Source organism: Andrographis paniculata, unplaced genomic scaffold (assembly GCF_009805555.1).
Source record: "Andrographis paniculata isolate CXL003 unplaced genomic scaffold, ASM980555v1 Contig5END, whole genome shotgun sequence".
In the NCBI taxonomy this organism is placed as follows: Eukaryota; Viridiplantae; Streptophyta; class Magnoliopsida; order Lamiales; family Acanthaceae; genus Andrographis; species Andrographis paniculata.
Genome location: NW_026137595.1, coordinates 2,230,748 through 2,256,229, shown reverse-complemented (window position 1 = coordinate 2,256,229; position 25,482 = coordinate 2,230,748). Strand labels below are relative to the sequence as shown.

Below are 25,482 nucleotides of genomic sequence, written 5' to 3'. Positions count from 1 at the left end.
GAAGAGAATTCAAATCTAACTAGGTATAAGTTTTTCCTTATTTATACATATGTATATAAAATGGAAAATTAATTTTTTAAAAATGCTAAAAATGATTGTTTGATTTTGGTTTCATATCAAATTATTACTCCAAGCATATTTTAAATAAAAAAAATATATATATTTTTTTTTATAAAATATAAGATAAAGTTATATTTAAATAAAATACTCTCTTACGGAAATTTTTTAATATTAATATGATAGTAGTTTGTTGTAAAAAGGACAAAAATATATCATTAGTATTGTGTAATATAAAAGTAATGACATTTGTGTAATATAGTGTAAGTTGGAAGAATATTTATATGTTATGTAGGTAGTATAATTACTAAATTAAAAAACGATAACTTTATTTTTGGACAGACAAAAATGAAAAATTGCAACATTTCAATAGTATTAGCTAATAAAAATTCAACCTCAAATCAAAACCAAGCAAACCATTAGTTGTGGGAAGGCAATCCTAATCAATTTTTATATTCGACATCAGTCCTTTACTTTCTACATTTACATATTTTTAAAGATTTTTTTTTTTCTATATACAGTTTTTATGTATAAGTGGATATTATCGTTATGAAACTTTTCCCCCCTTTTTTATGAGTTAGTGACTATTGTCGTTGAAGAAATTTATTAAAAATATTTATTTTCCCTATAATATGTTTGTTTAGTATTATTATGTTTGTTTGATTGTTTTAATTTTTAGATTTTGCCTTCCAACATATAGTATAATTTCAATTTATTTTTTATTTTTGCTATTTAAATTTGTTTGATATATTCATATAATCTAATAGTTTTCTATTTACGAGGTTAATGCAACTTTTTGGGAGAAGACTACAATCTGGATGTCGAAAACTATTCATCATACCAAAACGGGATCAGATCAGCAGCATTAAAAGCTCACAATCCTATTTGCATAATCACTTATTGGATATATATTGCTGATATGATCCCGTTTTAGAATCAAATCAGCAGCCCCATCTTGGTCCAACCTGGATCATCACATAGTTGATGTATACAAACACATGTATGTATGTATAAAATACACACATGTTTATATATAAAGTCATTTTATACATGTGTGTATGTATACACCCAATGGGTGATGATACATATGGATAGGATTGGGAACCTTTTGATGTTGTTGATCTGATCCCGCTTTAGGATCAAATCAGCAGCTCCATCCCCACCCAGCTTCATCTTCATCTTCATTTATTGGGTGTATACATACACACGTATGTATGCATATATGTAATGGGTGATGATTCAGATGGAGATGTGAGCATTTTTATATTGTTGACTTGATCCCGCTTTAAAATCAGATCAACAACTCCACCTCCACTCAGCCTCATTTATATTATCACCTATTTGGTGTATACATATATATATGTATATGCATATATGCACGTGTATGTATGTATATAGTCATTTTATATATATATATATGTATACATCCAATGTGTGATGATGCATATAGGGTTGGGAGTGTTTTGACACTGCTGATCTGATCCCACTTTGGATCAAATCAATAGGCCCATCCAATTCTAGTTTCATCTGCATCATCACCTATTAGGGGTGTACATACACGCGTGTATTTTCAAAGTCACCTTATACATACACATGTATGTATGTATACATTCAATGAGTGATGATGCAGATAGGATGTAAGCTTTTGATGATGTTAATTTGATTCATCTTTAGGATTAGTTAAGTATCCGTACCCCATATCAGCTCTATTTGCATCATCACTCATTGGGTTTATACATTCACGTGTGTGTATGCATACAGTAAACACATATGTATGTATAAAGTCGCTTTATATATAGACACATAAGTTTATACATACACATATGTGCACTGATACACTCAATAAGTGATGATGTAGATGAGGCTGAGAGTCTTTTTATGCCGCTGATCTTATCTAGATTTGAGATCACATCAGCAGATTCATCCTCACCCCAACCTCATGTGCATCATCACATATTAGCTATATGCAACAACGTGTGTATTTATAAAGTTATTTCATATATAAACACTTATGTATGTATATACTCAATGGGTGATAATCAAGATGGGGTTGGGAGTCTTTTGATCTTGCTTATCTGATCCCGCATTGGGATAGGATCAATAGCCACACCCCACACCTACCTCATCAGCATCATCATATATTGGATGAATACATACACTCAATAGGTGATAATGTGGATGGGGCTGAAAGCCTTTTGATGCTGCTGGTCTGATCCCGCTTTAGAATTATATCGCAGCCCCACCCCCCACCCAGCCTCATCTACATTATCATCTACTTGGTGTATACATATATATGTGCATATATAAAGCCACTTTATACATCCATAAGTGTGTGTATACGTCTAAGGTATGATGATGCAGATAGGGATGTGAGTCTTTTGAAGCAGCCTCTCCCACCTTAACCTCATCTGCATTATTACCTATTTGTGAATACATATCACTTTACACATACATATATGTGTATGCATACACCCAATGGATAATTATGCAAATGAGACTGGAAGACTACTACTTATCTGATCCCATGTTGAGATCAGATCAGCAGCCTCATCCCTACCCCGTATTTGCATCATTATCTATTAGGTGTAAATACATGTGTATATGTATAAAATACTCGTGTGTGTATATATAAAGTTAATTTATACATACACACATGTATATGTATACACCCAATAAGTGATGATAAAAATGAGATTTGGAGCCTTTTGATGTTGTTAATATGATCCCATTTTGGAATCAAATCAGCATCCTCACCCACACTCCTGCTTTATCACTCATTCGGTATATATATTTATGTGTATATGTATAAGTAGACACGTGTGTATATAAAGTAACTTTATATATACACATATGTGTATTTGTATACACCCAATGATTGATGATGCAAATGGGATTGAGAGCCTTTTGATATTGTTGATTTGAACCCACTTTAGGATCATATCAGCAGTCTCACCTCCACTCTAGCCTCATCTACATCATCACTTATTGAGTGTATACACCCAAATCTGTGTATGTTATACACAATACATGATGATGCAGATGGGGTTGGGCGCCTCTTGATGCTGCCGATTTTATTCTATTTTGGATCATATACCCAATGATTGATGATGCAGATGAGGTTTAGAGCCTTTTGATACTCTTGATTTGATCCCACTTTAGGATCATATTAGCAGCCCCGCCCCACCTCTAGCCTAGCCTAATTTACATCATCACTTATTGAGTGTATACACTCAGATCCATGTATGTTATACCCCATACATGATAATGCAGATGAGGCTGGACGCCTCTTGATGCTGATGATTTTATTCTGTTTTGGGATCATATAAGCAGCCCTACCTTCACCTTAGTCTCATATGTATCATCACATATTGAGTGTTTGCATACACATATGTGTATATATAATTTTATATATACACTTATTTGTATACATATACCCAATAGATGATAATGTAGAACAGGCTAGAAGCCTTTTGATTATGTTCATCTAATCCCGCTTTGAGATTAGATCAACAGTCCCACCCTCACCCAACTCTATTTTGATCATCAACTATTGGGTATAAAAGTACACACGTATGTGTCTGGGTAATAATACAAATGAGGTTAACAGTATTTTGATACTGCTAATTTGATTCCGCTTTGGAACTAAATCAACAACCCACTCAATATGTATTGATGCAGATGGGGCTGGGAGTTTTTGATGATGTTGATATAATCCAACTTTAGGATAAGATCATCAGCCTTGCTCCTACCTTAGCCCCATCTGCATCATCACCTATTGGGTGTATACATACACACATGTTTGTGTGTATATGTAACGTACACACGTGCGTAATATGTACACATGTGTTTATATATACATCCAATAGGTGATTATGCAGATACGGCCGGGTCCTTTTGATATTGTTGATCTGATCTCTCTTTTGGATTTGATCAACAGACCCTCCCCAACCCCAACCCTATCTGCATCATCACCTAATGATACGGATGTGGTTGGGAGCCTTTTGATGCTACTAATCTGATTCCCGTTTTTTTAGAGTAGATTAGCATCCCCACTCCCACTCCACTAGATCAGCATCATCACCTATTTGGTATACACATACACGTGTGTATGTGTAAAGTACAAACGTGTTTATAAATAAAATCACTTTATATATCTACACGTGATTTTGCATACACTCAATTGGTGGTGATGCAGATGGGACTAAGAGCCTTTCGATACTGGTGATTTGATCCCGCTTTGGGAGCATATCAGCAACACCACTCCGACCCCAGCCTTTTCTGCATCAACATTCATTGTGTGTACATAATATAGGAAAAATTGTTCATAACTCCCCTATAGTTTCGAAATTCAATGTAAACCCCCGTATATTTTAAAAAATGTATGACACATGTTATACCTTAAACAATATTGCATAAAACTCTTTGTCATGCAAAAAAAATATATATGAAAAATCATTTTCTCATCACAAGACATATAAAAATGGTTTAATACAAATATAAATGAGCGCAATGCAATTTTTTAAATACAGAAAATTAAGCTGAATTTTGAAACCATATCAGAATTATGGACAATTTTGTCTAATATATATTTTACATATTATATTAAGATACTATTTTGCTATGCATAGGTCTACTGCTATAATTTTATAAGAAAAAATTTTAAGAGAGATTGTATTTGTCAATATCAAACAATATAGAAATAAATATTGCAATATGCAATGGGTACGGTTTATTAATTACCAAGTTCTTTAAAAGGATATGTTAAAATGTCGAATAATATTATTCAATATCCTATTGACAACACAGCAAATATACGCGTGCAACATATAACAACACATAGTTTATAATACGAACGAACAACATATAACATATGTCATCATTGATTTTAGTACATATCAAATGTTAACAAATCATATATATTTTCTTCCGCCCACTCACAAAATATATATATTTCTATTTTGAATTGTCCAATTACAAAGTAATCATTTTTTTTAATAACTATAGACTCCACTTTTTTAAATTTCACTACTTTACCATCTAAAATTATCTTTTACACCATTTTTAATTACCAACCAGAGTGAGTAATATATATCTTACTACACGTAAATATACACAACATAGTATTGTGGCTAAATAGCATAATGTTGATTAGCCCCAATCGAATCATAGTAAGCCCGATTTTTTAAAATATGGCAATTCAGATGATACAATCGTCCGACAACAAATGTAGATATATTCTTTAATATGTACATCCACCTCTTAGCATATTTTCTTCATCCGCTAAAATCATGTCATTTTTTATTTTTTTTATCGTCTAAATCTATACACAATCTAGTAAACAATTTTACCTACCACACTTTAACATCAACATAGCATTATTTCTTAATCTCCATGTCCAACTGAATCTACATAATTTTACCGGACGAAGAAAATAGTAACTAATTGCCCAAACCGTAAGCATCATTATGTTGGTAGTCATCAGCATAAATTTCCTAGTTGAAAGAACTAAACTGTGAAAAAATGTCATGTACAAAACATCAAGCTAATGACCAGAATCATGTATAGTTTCTCTTTCTGTTCCAGAATCGGTTTATGCAGAAACCCTTTATTCACAAAACTGAACAACTTTTTAAAACACATATCAACTACTATGCCTGAGATTTTGTGACGCCCAAGCCATCAGTATCCACTGTTAAAAGTCTCAGATAATAAAACTAAATACTATGCATCATTGATTACCTAGAGCACACTCGAAGAATAATTCAGCGGATTCTCACATCATAATAATAAATAAATAAATAAACACTATGCATCATCGAAGTGTGGTTTAGCCAAAAATACCTCAGAAGTCAAGGTTTCAAATGAAATAATAATGCAAGTACTTACACAAGGCATCTTGAGGGAAAGCATCTATATCAAAGAGGGTTCATTCTTGGACCTTGCTTTTCTTCAACAACTTATAGAGAAAGGTCGAAGTGGGGCCTGTTCTATGTCTAATCAGCTACTTCACAAGGCAGCATTAGATGCCGTAAAATAGAAATAGTGAGAGCCAAATAAATTCAAGCATTTTGGAATATAAAAGCCAGATAAGGTTGTAAACAGTAATAACATTAATCAATCTATATTTTATCTTATAACAGCATTTATGAAATGGAAAACGGAACATATAAAAAGGAGAAACCATCCAGAAAGCTTTAACTAAAAGGCTACAAACCTTGAAAAAAACAAAAAAGAAAATTGGTAAAATGAAGCCCATTCTATGAAGTCCATCCCCCTTTTTAGTGCTTGGGTGCATCTATGATCACTTCCTTGTAGCAAATTGGACAAGCCTGTAGGACTAAAGCTTGTTAAAAAATCATTACACAGTAGTTTTTAGGGTGAAAATTTGAAAAAATGGAACCAAAAAAATTCTAGTGACTGACCTTATTGATACTAAGCCATCTGCCGCCACAATCAGTATGGTAGATGTGTTTGCATGGAAGAGTGATTCTCTTATCACCTCTTCTATATTCCATTTGGCAAATTACACACCTTTTTAATAAAACAAGAAATTCAATCAATTAGAAGTGAACTACATTCTTAAAGATGGCACCGAATTCAAACATTGTGTAGAGGCTATATGAATGAACAAAATATCGACATTCTTTTAATGAAAATATATCATGTATAATAGGGAACAGATAGTCTCTGCATTGTTAAGTCGGAATATAAATACGGTATCAATAAGGTCACATTAAAGAGGTGTGACATACAGGAGGCAAGGGCATTTATGCTTTACCAGAACTAAAAGTACATACTATAAACCCTTCCCACCAGCTGCTGTAGCATCCAATTATTGCATATACAACTTTCTAGGAAACGAACACCTACCTTACTGTCCTAGGGGTTGCCATCAAGCATATTTGGATATGAATTAAAGAAATTTTAAATTTTAATATCTGACCTACTAATCTACACAGTTTGTAAGTAGCAAGAAATGTCTTAACTTATGGTCTAGTTCCATTAATAGATATAAGAATTCATGAGCTATACAGGTTTCAATATGCAATCTGATTTTATCTATGAAATTATGATTTCCATTACCAAAGATTGGTTAATCAAATATGGAAAAAAAACATCTCAAAGCAGTCATATTTGAAAATGAAGATGAAAACTGAAAGGACTTTGCTGCCATGCATGATCATTTGCCAGGCAATAATATGAAATGCTTTGTTAAAACTAAGAGATAATTATCTCACCGTTCACCTCTGAACTTTTTTCTTGAGAATAAACCATACTTAAACTTTGATATTGGAAGCATGGCAATTTGAGCTTGAGAGAGACCCCTGTTTTGTGTTCCCACTGCCTCCCCCAGCTCCAGCAACTCCTATAAAAGCAAAAGAATCAATTGAATTCAGAAAACAGAACGATACTGATAAACAGAAATTCCAAGCTGATTAAGTATAATCCACAAAAAACCTGATCCAAAATTTATAAAGGAGATCCAACATAACATGTGTTAATTCATCCCATTCACTTAAAATAACACAGAAAAGGTTCCATACAAGTTGGATTGAGCATATTGCAAAAGAAAAATAAAAATGTATGCTTCAGCTCTGTACCAGTACAAAATGACAAATTTAGGAAAAATTTTTGTAAAAATAACAATGAATCAAATGAAACAAGACCCTTTACAGCAGTTCATATTATCACCAGAAAGTAATGAAGCCACCATTTTGTCCCATTTCCCTGTGCTTTTATGTCAATAAACACTGGACCAAGATCACAAAGTGCAGCTGGTATTTTTAGTTTTGATATTGCCCGTAGCATTAGGAAGATGTGCATTCCTAATGTAGTAGACACATAATTTGTTTGAACTAATCCCACAACTACTCATTTGTGTGGATATGTAGTACTCAATATCAGTAATTGTATATAAGACACTGTAGCATTAAACATCAAATCGGGTTGGCAGATAAAGCAGCCAAAAGATGATAAATAACTTTAACCTCCTACCTCATATGTCATGTTATCTGGATCAATGCCATCTTGCCAGACAACCTGAATTATGATATATTTGATCAACTGTCCATAAAATCATAAAGCACTTTACGAAAATTTAATTGCAAAAGGAATAAAAAACCTACCTCATTATCGCGAACATCCTGATGATTTCGAGGACCTGTAATGCAACAAACAATGATTATCTAAGCCATTGAATGGTCAAGAAAATGGTTCTTTTGCACAAGGAAACCAAACTAACCATGCAGAAACAGAAAGTTACAAAACAACAGGGTGATGAGTAGTCACTAAACCTATGAATAACAGAATTAATAAAATAGACATAAGTTTCTTGTACATTTTCATTTATGTAGGCTAATAACTTCGTAACTGATCTTTATGATCCACGGAAGAATTTAGCTTCCATTATTCCAGTTTAGCATCATAAGTAAATAGCATAGACCATGCCTAACCACAACAGAGTTAACGCAAATATGGATATTCGTGTCGAGCATTTCAAGTATAGGCATATATCAGAGCTTACACTCAATAGGTCGAGCATGTGAAGTGGATCGGGAATTTCCTTCCTGAAATACTGTCGAAGCTGTAGCCCGATCATCAGCCACCACAAAGGGGGGTTCCATCTGTCGGCTGTAATCATCACTACTTGGTATCTGATTATCAACCACATAGCCATTCCCATATTCATAGTATGATAAGCTTCCAGGTTCAGACACCGCGAACTTGTATGAACTAGCATTTGTTGCTGGATAAGAACTATAGGCATTCTCCTGTGCATAACATATATCAATCAAGCAGCACTCATCTGAATTCAATGCACTATTGAAACCCGAAGAAAATTAGAAACTCAAAAATAATCCACCATGGAAGCCGACAAGATAGTTTTGGCAGTGTACCTGGGTGTAATTTGTGTCGGCAAATATGTAATTTACATGATCATAAGTGAACACTTCAAGAAAATCTACAAAGCTTCCGATTGAATTATAGGGCAAAGAATTGTTTTGGTATTGAACTTCCACCGGTGGATTCCAACTCATTTTCGGAAAATATGCCTGGATCACCACAATAATATGGATCAAAATTAGTACCTTTTACTTGGTGGGGAATTCAATGTCACAAGAAAACAAAGAACTACACTTACAGATAAATAGTTGCTAATTTCAAGATTGCAGTCAAAGTTTAATTCGAAACCAAGATCATCCAAAATTTTCCAGAACCCAAAACTCCACGCTCACCTGCAATAAAATAAACAAATCAACCGTTACAATTTTTTTTTTTTTCTAGATTTGTTTTTCTAACAAAGTGATGCAATTTTCAACGTTTTCCAAAACTCGATGCAGGAAACCTTCCACGTTATCCTTCGAAGAAAACAAGCAGTAAAATTAACCACACCGCTAAAAAGAAACAAAAAACACAAAAATCAGAGAGATCATAACCAAGAAGCATAGAAAAACGCATAAAAAGAGGACCCTGCGTTCGGTAACTTCAATTCGAAACTACAAACAACATTCAATCGAAACAAAATTTAACGCAGACGACAAAAGGAATCCATCATCAACACCAGAAACAACGAATCAAGCTCCATAGAAACGAAAATGAAGCAAATTGAACCGATTCAAGCAGGCCAATCGAACAACATTCCAGAAAGAAGAGATCAACAAACCGGCCGACTTGCATCGCTTTTTCCGGCGCAAATCTTCCAGCTCCTTCTCTCTATCTCTTCTCTTTCTCTCTCCAAGTGAGCGCATGAAAACCAGACGGCAATGTGGCCTTTATCTCTTGCATTGCTTTGCACTCAATGAAAAGATTGCCTGCAATAAATGCTCACGCCATAACCAGACAGTACAACTCGCAATGCGTGAGGAACAAGCGCCCGCTACCGATGCTGACGCAATCTTTGTTTATTTTTTTTTATATATTTATTTAATTATATAAATTTATTGATGTATATACGCCATTGCCAGCCACCCTAAATTAGCCGTATTCAATAATAGTTTGGATTTTTAATTAAATTAAAATATACTCCCTCATGGCTCGTTTGATTTATGACTAAGGTTAATTAGTTAATTATAGTAATTTATAATACTCTCTTGGTCCAATTTCTATTGTTTTTATATTTGCACTGATTATTTTTTTTTTGTTATTAATTGACAAATTTGTCTATACGGTAAAAATAGAAAGTACTAAATGAATAAAGGGTAAAAATATAAAGTTTATGTTAAAAAAAAAAAGATCATTGTTGTTCGACGTTCTAAATAGAAAATAGGACATTAGTTTATGAAAAATTAAAATATTTGGGTCTAGCACGAAAATTTAAAAAAAATAAATATTTTATTGAATAAATGATAAAAAATAAAAAGGTAGTTTAAAATATTTTTGAAAAATAAGTTAAAAATAGTCTAATTTGTTGTAAATAAGTATTTCATGGAGAATAATATTGAGTCTGTCAAAATTAATAATAAAGCAAATTTAGAGGACAGACTGAAAAAAAGTCAAAGTCAGAGTTAATTTGGCTGCGAACTGAGATGGTATTTTTATATGAATAGTATTATTGATAATTTTAATATATATAATTTAAATAAATTTAAAATTTGTATTTAAATATTTTAAATATTATATTGCAATAAGATATATTTAATATGATTATCGAAAATAAAAATTAAAATATGTAAATAAAGAAGATAAAGAAATTATAATATATATATTTGTTTAGTGAAAGAGAGACCGAAATAAAAATAAAAATAAAAATAAAAATAAATGAATTTAAATTTATATTTTTAAAAAGTATTTAAATATAATAAATTTTATTAAAAATAAAAGTATATCAATCGAATAAGACAATTAAAATAGGAGTTTGTTTTTTCTCTACTCATTATAAATGATCGATTCCGAATGCTTTTATATTTATTATTTTATTTTATTTTTCTGAAAAAGGGAAAATCTAAAAAAGAAGGTGCGGTTAAATCTCTCACGTGCCGCGCGTGAGCTGTCAGCGTAGTAAGGAGACACGCGAACCTCGTCAGATAAAGGGGAGGGGTTCCAGTGCGGTGAGCCACACCATAACAATTAAAGAAAAAAATAAAATAAAATTAGATTTTCCAATGTGACTTATCTGTCGGACTTTTTTTTTAGGTTATTAATTCGAGTCGAGATTTACCAATGTACGTCATAAAAAATAAATAAATAAAATTAAGTTCGTCTAATATGATTTGCTTGTTAGACCTATTTACAAGATATTAATTCGACCGATGATTTATCAGTACGTATTTTCGATAACGTCTGCAGTTTCCGCGTTATAAAAATAAAAAATAAAAATAAATAAAAGTGTGGTTCGGGGGTTGGCATACCAAAAAACTTGTATTCCTAATATTGGTGGAAATGATATGAAATGAGGCTGGGTAAGGGTAGGTCTGTTTCGACCGGAAACCTGTGGGACCGGTCAGTGGTGGGGCCCACCAGAGTGGATGATGGATGAGTTGTGGGACCCATTCCAATTATTTTTGGTAAAAGTTGGAAGGGGCAAAGGGGTCGTCCGGTTTCTTGTACTTTACTCATCCTGTCTGTCTGTGTGTCTTTCTTAAGGGTAGTACTCTATGTATATATGATTCTTAATGAATTGTGTGAAATCAATAATTTATACACATGATTTAAATTTTCATTATATATACTCCCTCAATTCTGGTGTAAGATTGTCATTTAATTTTTGCATGTAAATTTTTTAATATTAAAATTATAATAAATTATAATAAAAAAGACGAAAATGCTATTATTAGTATTATATAATATAAAAGTAATGACATTTATGTAATATAGTGTAAGTTGAAAGAGTATTTATTATCTAGTACAATTACTAAATTAAAAAATAATAACTTTGTTTTGAGACAAAGAAAAAAGAAAAATGGCAACTTTTCAAAGGACGAAGAAAATATATATATATATATATTTCACGCTGATCGACACATTTACGTATTAATGGTAAGTTGATAACTTCTAATTGTCATTTTATGATTTCAATTGTGTGTTTCCTTAGGGGTCGGGGAAATTTGAATTAGGGTTTGATTTTTATTTAAATTTTGAGGTGAATTTATATTTATGTTTTTCTTTTGTATTTAAGTTTGAATTTAATTTGAAAAGTTTTTATGTGTATTGATTTTATGGTTATAAATATAATAATATAAATGTGTATTAATTTATATAATTTAATTATAAATTTATATTATATCCATATATATTTCTAAACTTTTATTTATCTGTATTATAAAAAAAAAAAATTTTTACAAAATGACTATATATATTTTATTAAATTATATAAATTATAATTTATATTCATAATTTAAAATTTTTTTAAAAAAAAAAAAACAAACAAACAAATAAAACTAGATTTGGACAGAGTCATGTAGAGGCTAATTTACTGTGCAAATACTATTTGTACGGTAAATCAACCCAAACTTGGGCGGAGAACCACACCCAAAATTTGTATTATTATTCTTATTATTATTATTATCTTACGGTTATCGTAAACTATTATCGTACATTATTATTATTATTATTATTATTTCTGTTTCGTTGAATAATTGTTATTTTTTATTTTCGTCAGTCTCAAAATAAAATTATTATTTTTTAATTTAATAATTATACAATATATCTAATATAATAATTATCCTTCCAACTTACAATATATTATACAAATATTATTACTTTTATATTACACAAGACTGATAGAGATATATTTGTTTCTTTTTTTTTTTTTACTACAATCTAATATAATTGTTGATGTAATTTTTCAACAAAAATAAAGTAAAATTCAAAGATATGGAAAATATCCTTAAACTTGATTAATTAGTGCATGAGATTAGGAATCTCTAAACACTGTAACGTACAGAAAATAAATTGGAAAATAAAAGACTGAAATTTAAAGTGGTGATCCCCAAATCTGACTTTGCTTTGTTGAAGTTGATTGAAGATATCCTGCCAAATGATTATCCAAGCCTTTAAATATCCTCTGGGAAACCGTACCGAAAACCGTCACCCGAACGGTTACAACGTCTCCTTCCAAACCGTCTTCCAACCCTTCTCATGCTGACACGCGTCCTCAGCAGACCAAAATTATCCCTATATTTCACTCTTTGATCCGACCCCAGACCTTCCGCTCTTTTGGCCCGACTACCAATCTACAATAGTATGGGTCCGACCGCCAATCCTCCCGACTTGCGAACCATCTAACTTGAGGTCTTTCCGCCTTGAGGACTTCCCGACCTGAAAACCTTCCGACTTGAGGTCTTTCCGCCTTGAGGACTTCCCGACCTGAAAACCTTCCGACTTGAGGTCTTTCCGCCTTGAGGACTTCCCGACCTGAAAACCTTCCGACTTGAGGTCTTTCCGCCTTGAGGACTCCCCGACCTGAAAACCTTCCGACTTGAGGTCTTTCCGCCTTGAGGACTCCCCGACCTGAAAACCTTCCGACTTGAGGTCTTTCCGTCTTGCGGACCTCCCGACCTGAAAACCTTCCGACTTGAGGTCTTTCCGTCTTGAGGACCTCCCGACCTGAAAACCTTCCGACTTGAGGTCTTTCCGTCTTGCGGACCTCCCGACCTGAAAACCTTCCGACTTGAGGTCCTTCCGTCTTGAGGACCTACCGACCTGAGGTCCTACCGTCCTAATGACTTTCCGTCTTGAGGACCTACCGACCTGAAGACCTTCCGACCTGAGGACTTTCCTTAGTAATAAACCTATTTTCCTTGATTTCCTCATGGTACCCTTCAGTCAGTTCAATCAACTCTATTGCCAGGCCCATCCTTCTTTTTACCTTGGGCTTTTAACCTAATTCTAAATTTCGTACGTAACAATAATATTCCATTTGTCTCTTATAAAGAGTAACGTTTACTTTTTTTCACACAAATTTTTTTTAATATTACATTATATAAAAAAGATAAAAATACTCTTACTAGTATTGTGTAATATAAAAGTGGTGACATTTTTGTAATATATTATAAATTAGAAGGGTATTTATTAGGTTAAGTATGTAGTATAATTATTAAATTAGGAAATAATACCCTTGTTTTGGAATGAACAAAAATAAAAAAAAAATAAAACCTCTTTTATAGGACGAAGTGAGTACTAATATTCAAAAATCTTAATGAAAAATTAAACTGCAATTTTTCAATTGAACAAATGAAGTATTATGTTTAATATATACTGACTATTATATTATTAATTCATATATTAAATTTATATATATTAAAATATATTTCATTCTAAAATACTTTTATATTTTTTAATAAATTAAAAAATAATAATAATAGTATTTAATTTTGATATTTTTATATGATTATTTTTATTATAATAAATTTTTTAAAAAATAATACTTTTAACTAGATGAAAGACATACTCCCTTGGTACCGTGTGGGTACCATTGTACTATAAAACACTAATAAAAATATTTATTTATTTTTATTTCATTTTTAATAATATAATAATTAATATTCAAATATCAAATATTTTTTTTTGATTTGTAATACATTTCAATATAATAATTAATATTTAAATATCAAACACAAAAAAAGTAAATATACCCCTTAAAGTCGAACGAAAATAATACTCCCCTGTCCCAATACAATAGTCTTGTTTATCATTTTTGGTCGTCCCAAAACCATAGTCTTATTTCCATATATAATCATATCCACCATAAAACCAACCTTATTTTTTATTTTTATTACACAATTGCCACTATTTTGTACACTAATATACTCACAAGAGCAAAAAAGTCTTTTATCTGTACTTTTTACCGACTATCAATATAATATCAATATTTCTTAAATTTCGCGCCCAACTCGATTAAAACTATAGTTTTGGAACAGATGGGAGTATTATATATATTATCAACACAATATTAATTCGTTCAAACACTCCACCAGACTTATAAACTAAGCCGTATGTTTCTTTTGCTCAAAACCAAAAGTTTTACTATATGAACTCTGCGTTTCCCCAAAAAAATATATTTTTTTTTTCTCACAAAACATCCAATCATAGATTACTTTAATATCAAATTCAAATCAATTTTTTTTCAAATTCAAACCAAATTTTTTTCAAACCCATCTAAAGAAACTCACAACTATTATATATATATATATATGTATGTATACATATATGAGAGGGGTGGTGCCGTGGCGGTATGGGGAGATTAGGGTCGAAAATATAGTTGGAAATGGTTGAGAATTTTGGTTGATGTGATGAATAGTAATGAAACACCCACTTGTAAATTATGGATTATTTAATGAATTAATGAAATGGCAATTTTGATGAATGGTGACCAAACCAAACCAAACAAACCATCAATCAATGACACCAAAATGCCAAATCCGATGGGACATTAAATAAATAATTAAATCAATAAATGTGAGACTAAATCCATAGAGCTCAATGTGGGTAAAAGTTTAATTTGTTGTAATTCATAATAACAAATAACAATACTAACTCATGCCAACCAACCAACCAACCAGTCCAGTTTTGTCATGTCACATAATCTATCAGAAAGCACCATTTTCTTGATATTATTGTGCACAAAACACTTTTCATGTCATGAAATCCCAAGTTAGAGAGAGAGAGAGAGAGGAGAGAGAGAGAGAACAAACATGGCGTGCAATTTAAGGCTAAGGATTCACATACACACACAATTATTCCAATGTCAGGAACACAACAAAGTTAAATGTCACAGCCTTATCAAAACTATATAAATATATATGACCCCACCCCCACCCCCACCCCCACAAACAAAAAAAACACTAAAGCAGAATATATATGCAAAGAACCATAAGACAGATTTCAGACAATTCAGAAAGAACAAAAGCCCAATTCAAATAAAGCACCAAAATTCAAAACAATCTGTAAATTCAATGTGTGTGCAAAAATGTTTTGGGTAAGAGGGATCAAGATCGTACCTACAAACCCTGCAACTGTGAATTATTGAAAAATGTTGCCAAAACTGGGCCGCCAAATGCATCCGCAAATTACTCTCAGCAGAAATAAGGAGGGAAATTTTTCATCGACATCTAAATCATCAAATGATCTTTAATTTAAGCTCCACCGGACCCATATTTCTTCCCGAATACGATCACCTGAAGTTTGTCGTAGCCAGCGAGCACACCAGCGCCAGCAACGGCGCGAAGAATGTTAGCGCCAGCACCCTTGAACAGGGATTTCGGGCCCTCGTTCTTCAAGATTTGAGAAAATGCATCTAGCGAGCTCTTGTATTTCACGGCTTCGCCTGATGTCATCATCATTCTTCTTCGGACAGTGTCGATCGGGTAGGATGCGAGGCCGGCACCGTTTGTAATGAGCCAACCGAGGGCAAAGCTAGCAAAGAAACTATCCTGTTGTTTGGATGTGGAAAAATATATTAACTTTTTGCATCAAACGCCAACGAAAAAATTAAAAAAAAATCATTGAAATTGTGGAAGACGCGGACCTGCAATGATCCGGTGAGGAGCACAGGCTTCAAGGAATCGTACATTCCGAAGTACAGGCCACGATACACGATGATTCCGACACAGGAGATATTGAAACCGCGGTAAAGACCGGCAATGCCATCAGATTTCAAGGTCTTTCGGTAGACATCAACCAAGCCATTGAATTGCCTCTCGCCTCCCTTCTTTGCAGCCTTTGCGTCGTTGGCGAGACGAGTACGAGCATAATCCAAGGAGTAGACGAAGAGCAGCGAGGATGCGCCGGCAGCACCGCCAGATCCGAGGTTACCAGCAAACCATTTCCAGTAGCCGTCGCGGTCTTTCTTGAAGTTGAAGAGTCTCTTGAAGTAGTCCTTGAAAGCAAAGTTCAAGGCCTGCAGAAGTGGAACAGTAGTAGTATTTAGTAATTTATGTGTGGGAATGTAATCGGAATTTACTGTAGAAATAAAAAATTATTCGTTGAACCTGTGTGGGGAAGTATCGAATGACATTAGCAGTGTTTCCTCTCCACAATGACATCGCGCCTTCTTCCTGAATCGTCCTCTTGAAGCAGTCTCCAATTCCCTTATATGGTTCAGACAGCCTTCCAGACTTGATCATTTCATCTTGATTTTGGATAAGAAGCTTTACTCGTTCAATAGGTGCAGCGGCAGTTTTTGACACAGCAGCAGAAACTCCACCCATTAGGAAATCAATGGCAAAACCAGTGAAGCCTTTCTCTTTGGGAGTAGAAACAAATACTGGCGAGACATTTGAAGAAATCTTGGACAGATCCTGGGTAGCTCTGCAGGTCATGGGAGATTGGAATCCAGGATTCGAATAATTGCCATAAGCAAATGGCACCTGGTACATCGAAGAAATCTTGCTCCGGGTATGAGTATCCTGGGAAAGAGTGCAGCTCAGGTGTAGCTGGTTAGCTACCTTCTGGGCAGTAGTCGGGTTCCGGTTCTGATCAGCCATTGCAGCTCTGGATTTAGGTCCTACAGCATGTAAAATTCAACAATTTAGCAAACAAGATTTTTAAATACCTGATCATCAGAACGTAATTTCTGAGGCGATAAAACAAATCCAATCCAAGTGTGTGGAAATACTTTGATGGATTTTACAAATGTCATAACCATCAATAGCACCATTGCAACTTCGGTCTCAAACAAGACACCACAGCAATCAAATATTAAGTGGTTGCAAGGCATGCAATGATGGAAATATTGTGATAAATGCAAACAAATCAAACCAAATAAACAAGTACATAGATGGATGAACTTGATTTCTTTCATAAAAAAGTTTTCCAGTCAATCCCACAGCCTTTTAAGCAAATCATACTGGTTTAACTACTGTGGTTTTCTGAAGAGACCTCAATTTAAAGAATTAATCAATATGGTATGCCGACCAAGTTCATTAACCATTATGATAAATGCAAACAAATCAAACCAAATAAACAAGTACATAGATGGATGAACTTGATTCCTTTCACAAAAATAATGCCAGTCAATAATCCCAGAGCATTTTAAAAGCAAATTGTACTGGTTTAACTACAGTGGTTTTCTAAAGAGTCCTCAATTTGAAGAATCAAACAATATGGTATACCAACCAAGTTCGCTAGCCATTGATTCAAAGAACTTTTCATCAAAATTGCATATACATTTTATACTCGTAGACCCAAATAGGCGACTGAACAACTCATTTTACGAGTTAGATTTTGATACTATTAGCCCACAACAGATCAATAATGATTGCAACTTAGGGCGTAATTTAGAGTAGCACACACGGCAGAATTGGCAAAATTTATCACTAACAATCAGAAAAGTGAATATATAGCACGGAAAAAGTGGTCTTTACAGGGATACAGTGCAAAAGTAGAGTACAAACCTAACCAAAAGATAAAAAACACCAATGAAATGGCGAAAATAATTTGATTGGACTAGGATACATCCAAGCACGTAACAAAACAGCCTCAAAAAGATCGGTGAACAATTCGTTGCCTGTAAATCAAAATAAATCTAGGAACAAACCCTAATCGCACATCCACGAAAGACGTAAATCAGATACAAATCAACCAAAAAAAAAAAAAAAGCCAATACAACAAATTCCAGATCCAAAGACACAGATCTAAACCAGAACATACCTTCTCCGTCAAAAACAACACAAAAATCTAACGCTCTAACACTCACACACAGATCTAACCCAACAGCTAATCAAAACATCACAATCAATACCTACTCCAAGCAAAATTAGTCCCAAAAATAGGAAAAAAAGCCTCGCAATCATACGAAAGCGACAATCCTGTTTCATCATCAATAGCAAACCAAAAAAAATAAACAACTGAACAAAATCTTACCCGCACTTGACTCGCCGAGGAGATGAGAACGAGGAAACCCTGCGGAGATAACTAGGAAGAAAACAATCGAACGCAGTAGGAAACGATGGCCCCGTATTTATGGCAACAAAATGACCTAATTCTCATTTATTATCATTATTATTTTTATTTTTATTATTATTATTATATCAAAAGTCTGCGGGCGTGTGCAATGTGACGAAAGTGTCCCTCCATGTCTAAGAGCCAAACTTTGCAATTTCTGCCTTTTCAAATCTCGTAGTGGTTTTTCATCGAATTTATTTTTCCATCACTTATTATTCCATAAGTAGCGACTTTGGATTCCATCGTAACCAAAAAAAAAAAATGTGAAAAATTTTAAGGAGCGGAACGAATGGGCTTCTTGTAATACTGCAAGAGAAGGGACGAGCACACGACGCTGATCGACGAGGCGGCCATGCACGCGCCGGCGAGCCACGGCGGGAGTCGAATTCCGGTGAATGGGAACAAGACGCCAGCGGCGATAGGCATCCCGAGCACGTTGTACCCGAGCGCCCAGACATAATTGATCCGAATCCGGGACATCGTCTTCCGCGACAGAACTATCGCGGTGACGACATCCTCCAAGCTGTTCTTCATCAGGACGATGTCGGCGGCTTCGATGGCGACGTCAGTGCCCGCCCCGATCGCCATGCCGACGTCGGCGGCAGCCAACGCGGGGGAGTCGTTGATGCCGTCTCCCACCATTGCAACGCTTGTCCCTTGCAACTGTGACAAAATTACGCCGATTATGGAAACAGTCGTATCGTATCGTACGTCGCATGCATATTTGAATTTACCTGCAGCTCTTTGATCTTGTCGGCTTTTCCGAGCGGATCCGTCTCGGCGTACACCTTTTGGATGCCGACCTGTTTAGCTATCGCTGTAGCTGTCGCCCAGTTGTCGCCGGTCACCATGACGCTCGAGATGCCCATCGAGCGAAGATGAGATACAACGAGAGTTGCTTCGGGCTTCACTGGATCGGTGACGGCGAATGCGCCGAGAGCCTTTCCGCCTACGGCGACGAGGACGCAAGTACGAGCAAGATGCTCGTTTTCGGAGACGTATCGATCTACCTCGCTACCGAGTGGGACGTCGAAATGATGCATAAGCCTCTTGTTTCCAACCAGGACTGTTCTTTCTCCGATTTTAACACTCACCCCTGCCCCGGGATGCACCTCGAAGTTCTTCGCCTCTGTAAACTGTTCGCTCCTCGATCCATACTTCTGTCGTGTAATTTTAGCATGCTCGACGACAGCTTTTGCGATAGGGTGCTCGCTATTTGACTGAAAATTCGGAAAAACATATCTAGTTAGTCATTCATGCCTATTACTGCACTCCAATTCATGAAATGTCGAAAATGCGAAAACTTGCCTCAGCAGCAATAGTAATGTCACAAAGATCTTCCATGGAGCCTTCAGAGAAGACGACAGAACTAACTACAGCAGGTTTCCCAACAGTCAGTGTCCCAGTTTTATCAAAAACGACAGTCTTGACCTGAAGAATGCGTAGCGTAAATCGATTACAACTAAATAATTGAAATCTACAGCATGAGAAAGTAAAACATCAACAAACAGCCAATTGAGGTTTTGTTTGACGATGATATGATTTCGAAAAGTACGATGAAAAATATATGTGCATCAACAGAAGGTAGAAAGGCTCAAATGGAAAATGAACCTTATGGGCACTTTCGAGTGCAGTTCCTCCTTTAATTAGCACACCTAAGGAAGCACCCTTCCCGGTGGCGACCATCACGGCAGTCGGGGTAGCTAATCCCAGGGCACATGGACAGGCTACAACCAACACTGAAATGCCAAACTGCAAAGCAAACTCGAATGCATCCATAGAAGTAGGTATCCAGGCTCTAGGATATAAGCCAGCTTCCCCAGGGATAAACCATCCCAGCCATGTTACAAAAGCAGCCAGAACAACCTGGTAAGTTATTACAAAAGTGAATAATAACCTCGATATCAAGAACTCAACCTCGGCAATGAATAATCCACGAAAAACTACAGATTGGTTTACATGAGAACAAAAATGAAGTTACTGCACAACCAACACATTGGAATGACTAGAGAGTACTAATGAGACTGTCCCTCAGATATATATATATATATTATAGAACCAAGAACTCACCGTGGGAACAAAGAACTTGGATATTTTGTCGGCCAATTTTTGGACGGGTGCTTTGGCAAGCTGGGCAGCTTCTACAAGTTCTACAATTTGAGAAAGTGTTGTTTCTGAACCAACATGAGTGGCCTTGATTCGGATATAACCATTTTCACTCACTGTACCACCAATAACCTGTTGAAGAAACAATTATGTATTAATAAAACGATGACACAATTCTGCGGACGTAATAATCTCCATACCTTGTCACCAGGCTTTTTAGCTACTGGCAGGGCCTCCCCTGTAATCATGCTCTCATTCACATGACTTTGGCCATCAATTACAAGGCCGTCGACAGGAACTTTGGAACCAGGAACAATCTTTAATATGTCGTTCTTCTCTAAGAGTTGTGTGTTGATTTCAGTTTCAGATATAACATTTCCGTCAGCATCAAGAGTTAAAAGGCATGCTGTCTCAGGTGCTAATTCAGTCAACTTAGCTAAAGCATAAGAAGTTTTTCCTTTAGCCAAAACCTCCAGGTATTTTCCCAAAAGAATAAATGATATCAACATGGAACTAGTTTCAAAGAAATCCTGCCCTTTGAAGGAATCTGAGATCAGCGCTTTTATCATTACATATACCGAATAGAAGTAAGCTGCATTAGTTCCCAAGGCCACCAGAACATCCATATTTGCAGATTTTCGTTTCAAGGCATTATACGCCCCTGCATAAAACCTGGAAGGTGATTAAAACCAACTATGTATATGATTTCTCAAACAATTTTGTATTTTAGCAGCCATAAAAATTATAACTGTTTGAGGAAATTAATGACTACCTCTTGCCAATTATAAACTGCACAGGTGTGCAAAGGATCCATCTTAGAAGAATCCCAATATCGAGCATATTGATAACCTTGTAGTCTAGCCAGTTTCCATAAGGCGGAAGCATTGGCAGTACCATAGCGAAAACAAAAATGGGAACTGAAAATAGACAACTCCACAAGAACTGATTCCGATACATAAGGATTTCATGTTGCCTTTCAGTGTCGCCCCCTCTTGGTGGAGTGTACAATGTAGCTTGGTAAGTATTGGGTTTCGATCCAGCTTCCTGGATGGACTGTATTAGAGATCTTGGACCAATTATGTCTGGCTCATAACTTACAGCTACTATATGACCTTCCACATCTATGTTGACCAGATTTACACCTTCCAAAGACTGGAGTGAACCTTGAATAATAGTAAAATCTTCAGGAGAAGTAATTCCTCCTAGTTTCAAATATACTTTACTCAAATCACTGCCAGAGGAGATGAGATCAGCACCAAAACCGGCATCCTCTTCAACTGCTTTAATAATACTGTCAATATTTGTGACATTTGGATCAAAATGGACTTTAGCTTCTCCGAGAGCTAAACCAACTGCTGCCTTTTTTACTCCATTAACCATCTTCAGAGCTCGTTCTACTGACTCTGAACAGCTTGTGCAAGCCATTCCTTTAACTCTTAACCTGCACATTGCATTGTCTTGCTCTGGAAATTCTGCAACTTCAAAACCTGTATCTTCCACTGCTTCTCTTATCACTTTAGCCTGAAAGACAGTGCGATTATAACTTATAAACAGTGTGCAAAAACTAGATAAAACAAAATGCAACTTTAGGGCAAAAAGCACTGCCCTATTCACACTACCGTTTAAACGTTCTTGAGTTATTGCTGCTAGAAACCATTAAATTGAGGAATTACCTACTGAGTAATCTTGTTTAGTTGAGTTTTTATATTCAATTTTTTGGTTGAGGGTGCTGAATCCCTTGTAATCGAGCTTATACAAAACCAAGGATAGAGAACAATTAAATGTTTGCTGCAAACATGAATGAACTAAGATCCAGAATCGAATTGTAAAAAGGTTTACTTGGAGGTCACAAACAACACAAATAGAACCAACTATGTTCTAGAATGTCAGCAGTTGAAATAACACATTGTTGGTGTGCTTCATTCATCAAATCAAAAGATTCCACCTAGCAAGAAGATATAAAGTTGACTTACACTGATAATTTCTGGTATATACTTCACAACAGCCTGACCTTGAAGTACCGACACCGCAACACTCTGCACACCATCAAGCCTTCCAAGTGCACCTTCTATCGAAGCTACACAAGCTGAGCATGTTATGCCCAGTACTTTGAAGACAAGAGTGCGAGTTTTTTTGTTCACAATCTGATCTGGGGGCAAAACAGTTATAACAACATCATTTTGATGCTGCAGAAGTGGCGAGTTCAGGTCATCCTTCCCATTTACCTCCATACCTTACATTAAAGGAATTCACAATCAGCACCTAAAAATCAGACGCACTCAAAACTTTGTAATGTAAAATCATGGTTAGTGACCTATCTTCTTGGCAAAACAGACAGAAAACTCATTCCATCATTGCTTGTTTGCAAATTTATACCATGTCCTTAAGCATAGAAAATCTCATAACAGTTTAGAAATTTGCAAAAAATAAAACTAAAAATCAACCAAATCATACAAACAATCCATTTCGAGCATCCTAATGCAGTTCTTATCAAAATTCCACGGCAACCAGAAAAGTAAATAATTTGGACAAAATACGATCTATATACCGATGAATTCAGCTGCTTAAAGCATCTACAACGCATACGTAGTTCATATAATCACCTTAGAAGATAAAACTCATAAACCAAAATACATCAAGCGACAAATTCCTGAACCAAAAACAAATAATCCTTCTTTCAACCAAAACTAGCGCGTGCGCAAGCTTATCAGAAATTCATACCAACATATACCGCAAGAATACCGGATTTCTAAAAGAGTAAAAAGATAACCCCGCGAAAAAAAAAAATGTTCCTTCTCCTTTTCCAGTGGAAAACTACTCCAAATCTCAAAGCAACTTTGCTCGTCACGTCAGAAATTTGGACCACAAGCCTCCCACTCTTAACGATCAAAAGCAAACGCAAAGAAAAAGCGAGTCCAGAGCCTGAGATGGACGACAGATAAGAGGCCGGCAGGCGGTTTCTCGATGGTTCCGCTAATGGAGAGGCGCCGCTGGGAATTGGGGAAAGATTTTTGAATTTAAAGTCATGCTTTATATATATATGTACACTCGCAGTGGCCGACTGCGGAAAGCCAGCGGGATAGGTATGCCACTTCCGCTTTTGCTAAGGCCGTGTTTGGACCACCGCTTTTTCCAAAATTTTCGAATATTTGCTAGCGCTCCCTCATCCACCGTCCGTTGCGGTTCGATCGTGGCCGTCCACGTCCTCGTCCGCGGTCAACTCTTGACTAACCTAACCGCTCACTGAATCAGACCCTAACCTCGCCGAAGAGGATTGAATTGTTTGATCACGGACAAATATTAAGGGGCTTTGGATAGAAATTTTAAATTGGGATAGGTAAATAGGTGTATGATGCGATATTTTTTAATGTAAAATTGATTTTTCGAATAATGTAAAAAATAACACCCTAAGGTATTAAAACTTAATAAATTAATGATACGGTGGAGTTCAAAAAATAATACTACCCCGTCCAGCAAAAACATCAATATTTTTTTTTTCACGTATTTTTTTATATTAGTATCATATTTGTTTAGAGTAAAAATGACAAAAGTGTCAGTATTAGATTGTGTGATATAAAAATAACGATACTTGTATAATATATTAAAAATTATAAAAATATTAATTATATTAAAAAAAAGTACAATTATTAAATTATAAAAAGATATTTTTATTTTGTGACGGACAAACACTAAAAATTGGTATCCTTATGATGAGATAGAGGGAGTCTTTCTTTAGTTTACCTATGAGATTTTTATTTAAGTTTACATAAAAAAAAAAATTAATATTTTATAGATATCTAATAAAATAAAAAATATATATATAATATAAAATTTGGTTTTAATATAATGTCTATTTTGTCATTAACATTGAAATAAAACTTATAAAACAAAAATAAAAAATATGAAAATTTTGATATTTATGTGAGTTACTTTTTTTTGGAGTTTAATATTGGACTAAAAAAGTAATATTTTAAATACAATGATAATTAAAAATAGCATAAAAATTATTTTGTTCTTACTTTTTAATGAAAAAGTAACATGTAATAGTAAAATAGAAGTTTTGTAGAAAAATAAAATAAAATCCATAGTTACTAAAAAGTGAAATATATACATTAATGTGGAGTGAACGAAAATATAAATATATATACTTTAATTCGGGGCAGGAAAATATATATTTTATTTTTTTTTTATAAAAAAGTAATATTCAATATAAATTAGTTATTCTTCATATCGTATATTAAAAAATATTTTAAATTAAAATATTGAACAAATAAATTTATTATTTTATAATTTTTTATGTGAGTTGTGTTATTGGTATTTTTAAAACTAAAACTAAAATATATTGTTAAGAAAAATAGAATATTTCTTTAAATATTTAAAGCATCATATCTCAATAAATATTTTTATGTGAGTTGTGTTATTGGTATTTTAATCGTT

At 34.4% G+C, this 25,482-nt stretch overlaps 3 protein-coding genes across 7 annotated transcripts; all 3 read right to left on the bottom strand.

Moving 5' to 3' along the window:
- Positions 1 to 6,146: 6,146 nt before the first annotated feature.
- LOC127259155 (E3 ubiquitin-protein ligase BIG BROTHER-like) lies at positions 6,147 to 9,864 on the bottom strand. 2 transcript variants are annotated; one of them, XM_051286300.1, is made up of 9 exons: positions 9,722 to 9,864; positions 9,200 to 9,293; positions 8,955 to 9,110; positions 8,582 to 8,828; positions 8,184 to 8,218; positions 8,053 to 8,097; positions 7,296 to 7,423; positions 6,480 to 6,588; positions 6,147 to 6,386 (listed from the first exon to the last, which is right to left on the bottom strand). In XM_051286300.1, the coding sequence occupies exons 3-9, from the start codon at positions 9,093 to 9,095 to the stop codon at positions 6,336 to 6,338; spliced, it is 756 nt and encodes a 251-aa protein (XP_051142257.1). In that variant the 5' UTR covers positions 9,096 to 9,110; positions 9,200 to 9,293; positions 9,722 to 9,864; the 3' UTR covers positions 6,147 to 6,335. The 2 variants fall into 2 exon arrangements, with proteins under 2 accessions (XP_051142257.1, XP_051142258.1); XM_051286301.1 differs by having other exon boundaries at positions 9,734 to 9,840.
- A 6,013-nt stretch (positions 9,865 to 15,877) lies between these two features.
- Positions 15,878 to 19,004, bottom strand: LOC127258742 (ADP,ATP carrier protein, mitochondrial-like). The gene is made up of 4 exons (XM_051285705.1): positions 18,859 to 19,004; positions 16,986 to 17,500; positions 16,523 to 16,894; positions 15,878 to 16,427 (listed from the first exon to the last, which is right to left on the bottom strand). Exons 2-4 carry the CDS (start codon positions 17,478 to 17,480, stop codon positions 16,131 to 16,133), a joined length of 1,164 nt encoding a protein of 387 aa, XP_051141662.1. The 5' UTR covers positions 17,481 to 17,500; positions 18,859 to 19,004; the 3' UTR covers positions 15,878 to 16,130.
- A 188-nt stretch (positions 19,005 to 19,192) lies between these two features.
- On the bottom strand, positions 19,193 to 24,069 carry LOC127258741 (copper-transporting ATPase HMA4-like). 4 transcript variants are annotated; one of them, XM_051285700.1, is made up of 9 exons: positions 23,649 to 24,069; positions 23,019 to 23,278; positions 21,818 to 22,566; positions 21,246 to 21,717; positions 21,010 to 21,177; positions 20,551 to 20,805; positions 20,248 to 20,370; positions 19,674 to 20,159; positions 19,193 to 19,602 (listed from the first exon to the last, which is right to left on the bottom strand). In XM_051285700.1, exons 2-9 carry the CDS (start codon positions 23,274 to 23,276, stop codon positions 19,213 to 19,215), a joined length of 2,901 nt encoding a protein of 966 aa, XP_051141657.1. In that variant the 5' UTR covers positions 23,277 to 23,278; positions 23,649 to 24,069; the 3' UTR covers positions 19,193 to 19,212. The 4 variants fall into 4 exon arrangements, with proteins under 4 accessions (XP_051141657.1, XP_051141658.1, XP_051141661.1 ...); XM_051285701.1 differs by having other exon boundaries at positions 23,767 to 24,069; XM_051285704.1 differs by having other exon boundaries at positions 23,788 to 24,069.
- Positions 24,070 to 25,482: the final 1,413 nt, after the last annotated feature.

Coding starts and splice junctions, on each gene's coding strand:
- LOC127258741 (XM_051285700.1), bottom strand. CDS start 23,276: ATGGAGGTAAATGGGAAGGATGACCTGAACTCGCCACTTCTGCAGCAT. Junction 21,718..21,817: donor CAGTTTATAATTGGCAAGAG/GTAGTCATTAAT, acceptor ATCACCTTCCAG/GTTTTATGCAGGGGCGTATA. Junction 20,371..20,550: donor CACTCGAAAGTGCCCATAAG/GTTCATTTTCCA, acceptor CGCATTCTTCAG/GTCAAGACTGTCGTTTTTGA.
- LOC127258742 (XM_051285705.1), bottom strand. CDS start 17,480: ATGGCTGATCAGAACCGGAACCCGACTACTGCCCAGAAGGTAGCTAAC. Junction 16,895..16,985: donor TTCGATACTTCCCCACACAG/GTTCAACGAATA, acceptor CCACTTCTGCAG/GCCTTGAACTTTGCTTTCAA. Junction 16,428..16,522: donor TCCTCACCGGATCATTGCAG/GTCCGCGTCTTC, acceptor TCCAAACAACAG/GATAGTTTCTTTGCTAGCTT.
- LOC127259155 (XM_051286300.1), bottom strand. CDS start 9,095: ATGAGTTGGAATCCACCGGTGGAAGTTCAATACCAAAACAATTCTTTG. Junction 6,589..7,295: donor AAAAAGTTCAGAGGTGAACG/GTGAGATAATTA, acceptor TTTATTAAAAAG/GTGTGTAATTTGCCAAATGG. Junction 6,387..6,479: donor GATGGCTTAGTATCAATAAG/GTCAGTCACTAG, acceptor TTAGTCCTACAG/GCTTGTCCAATTTGCTACAA.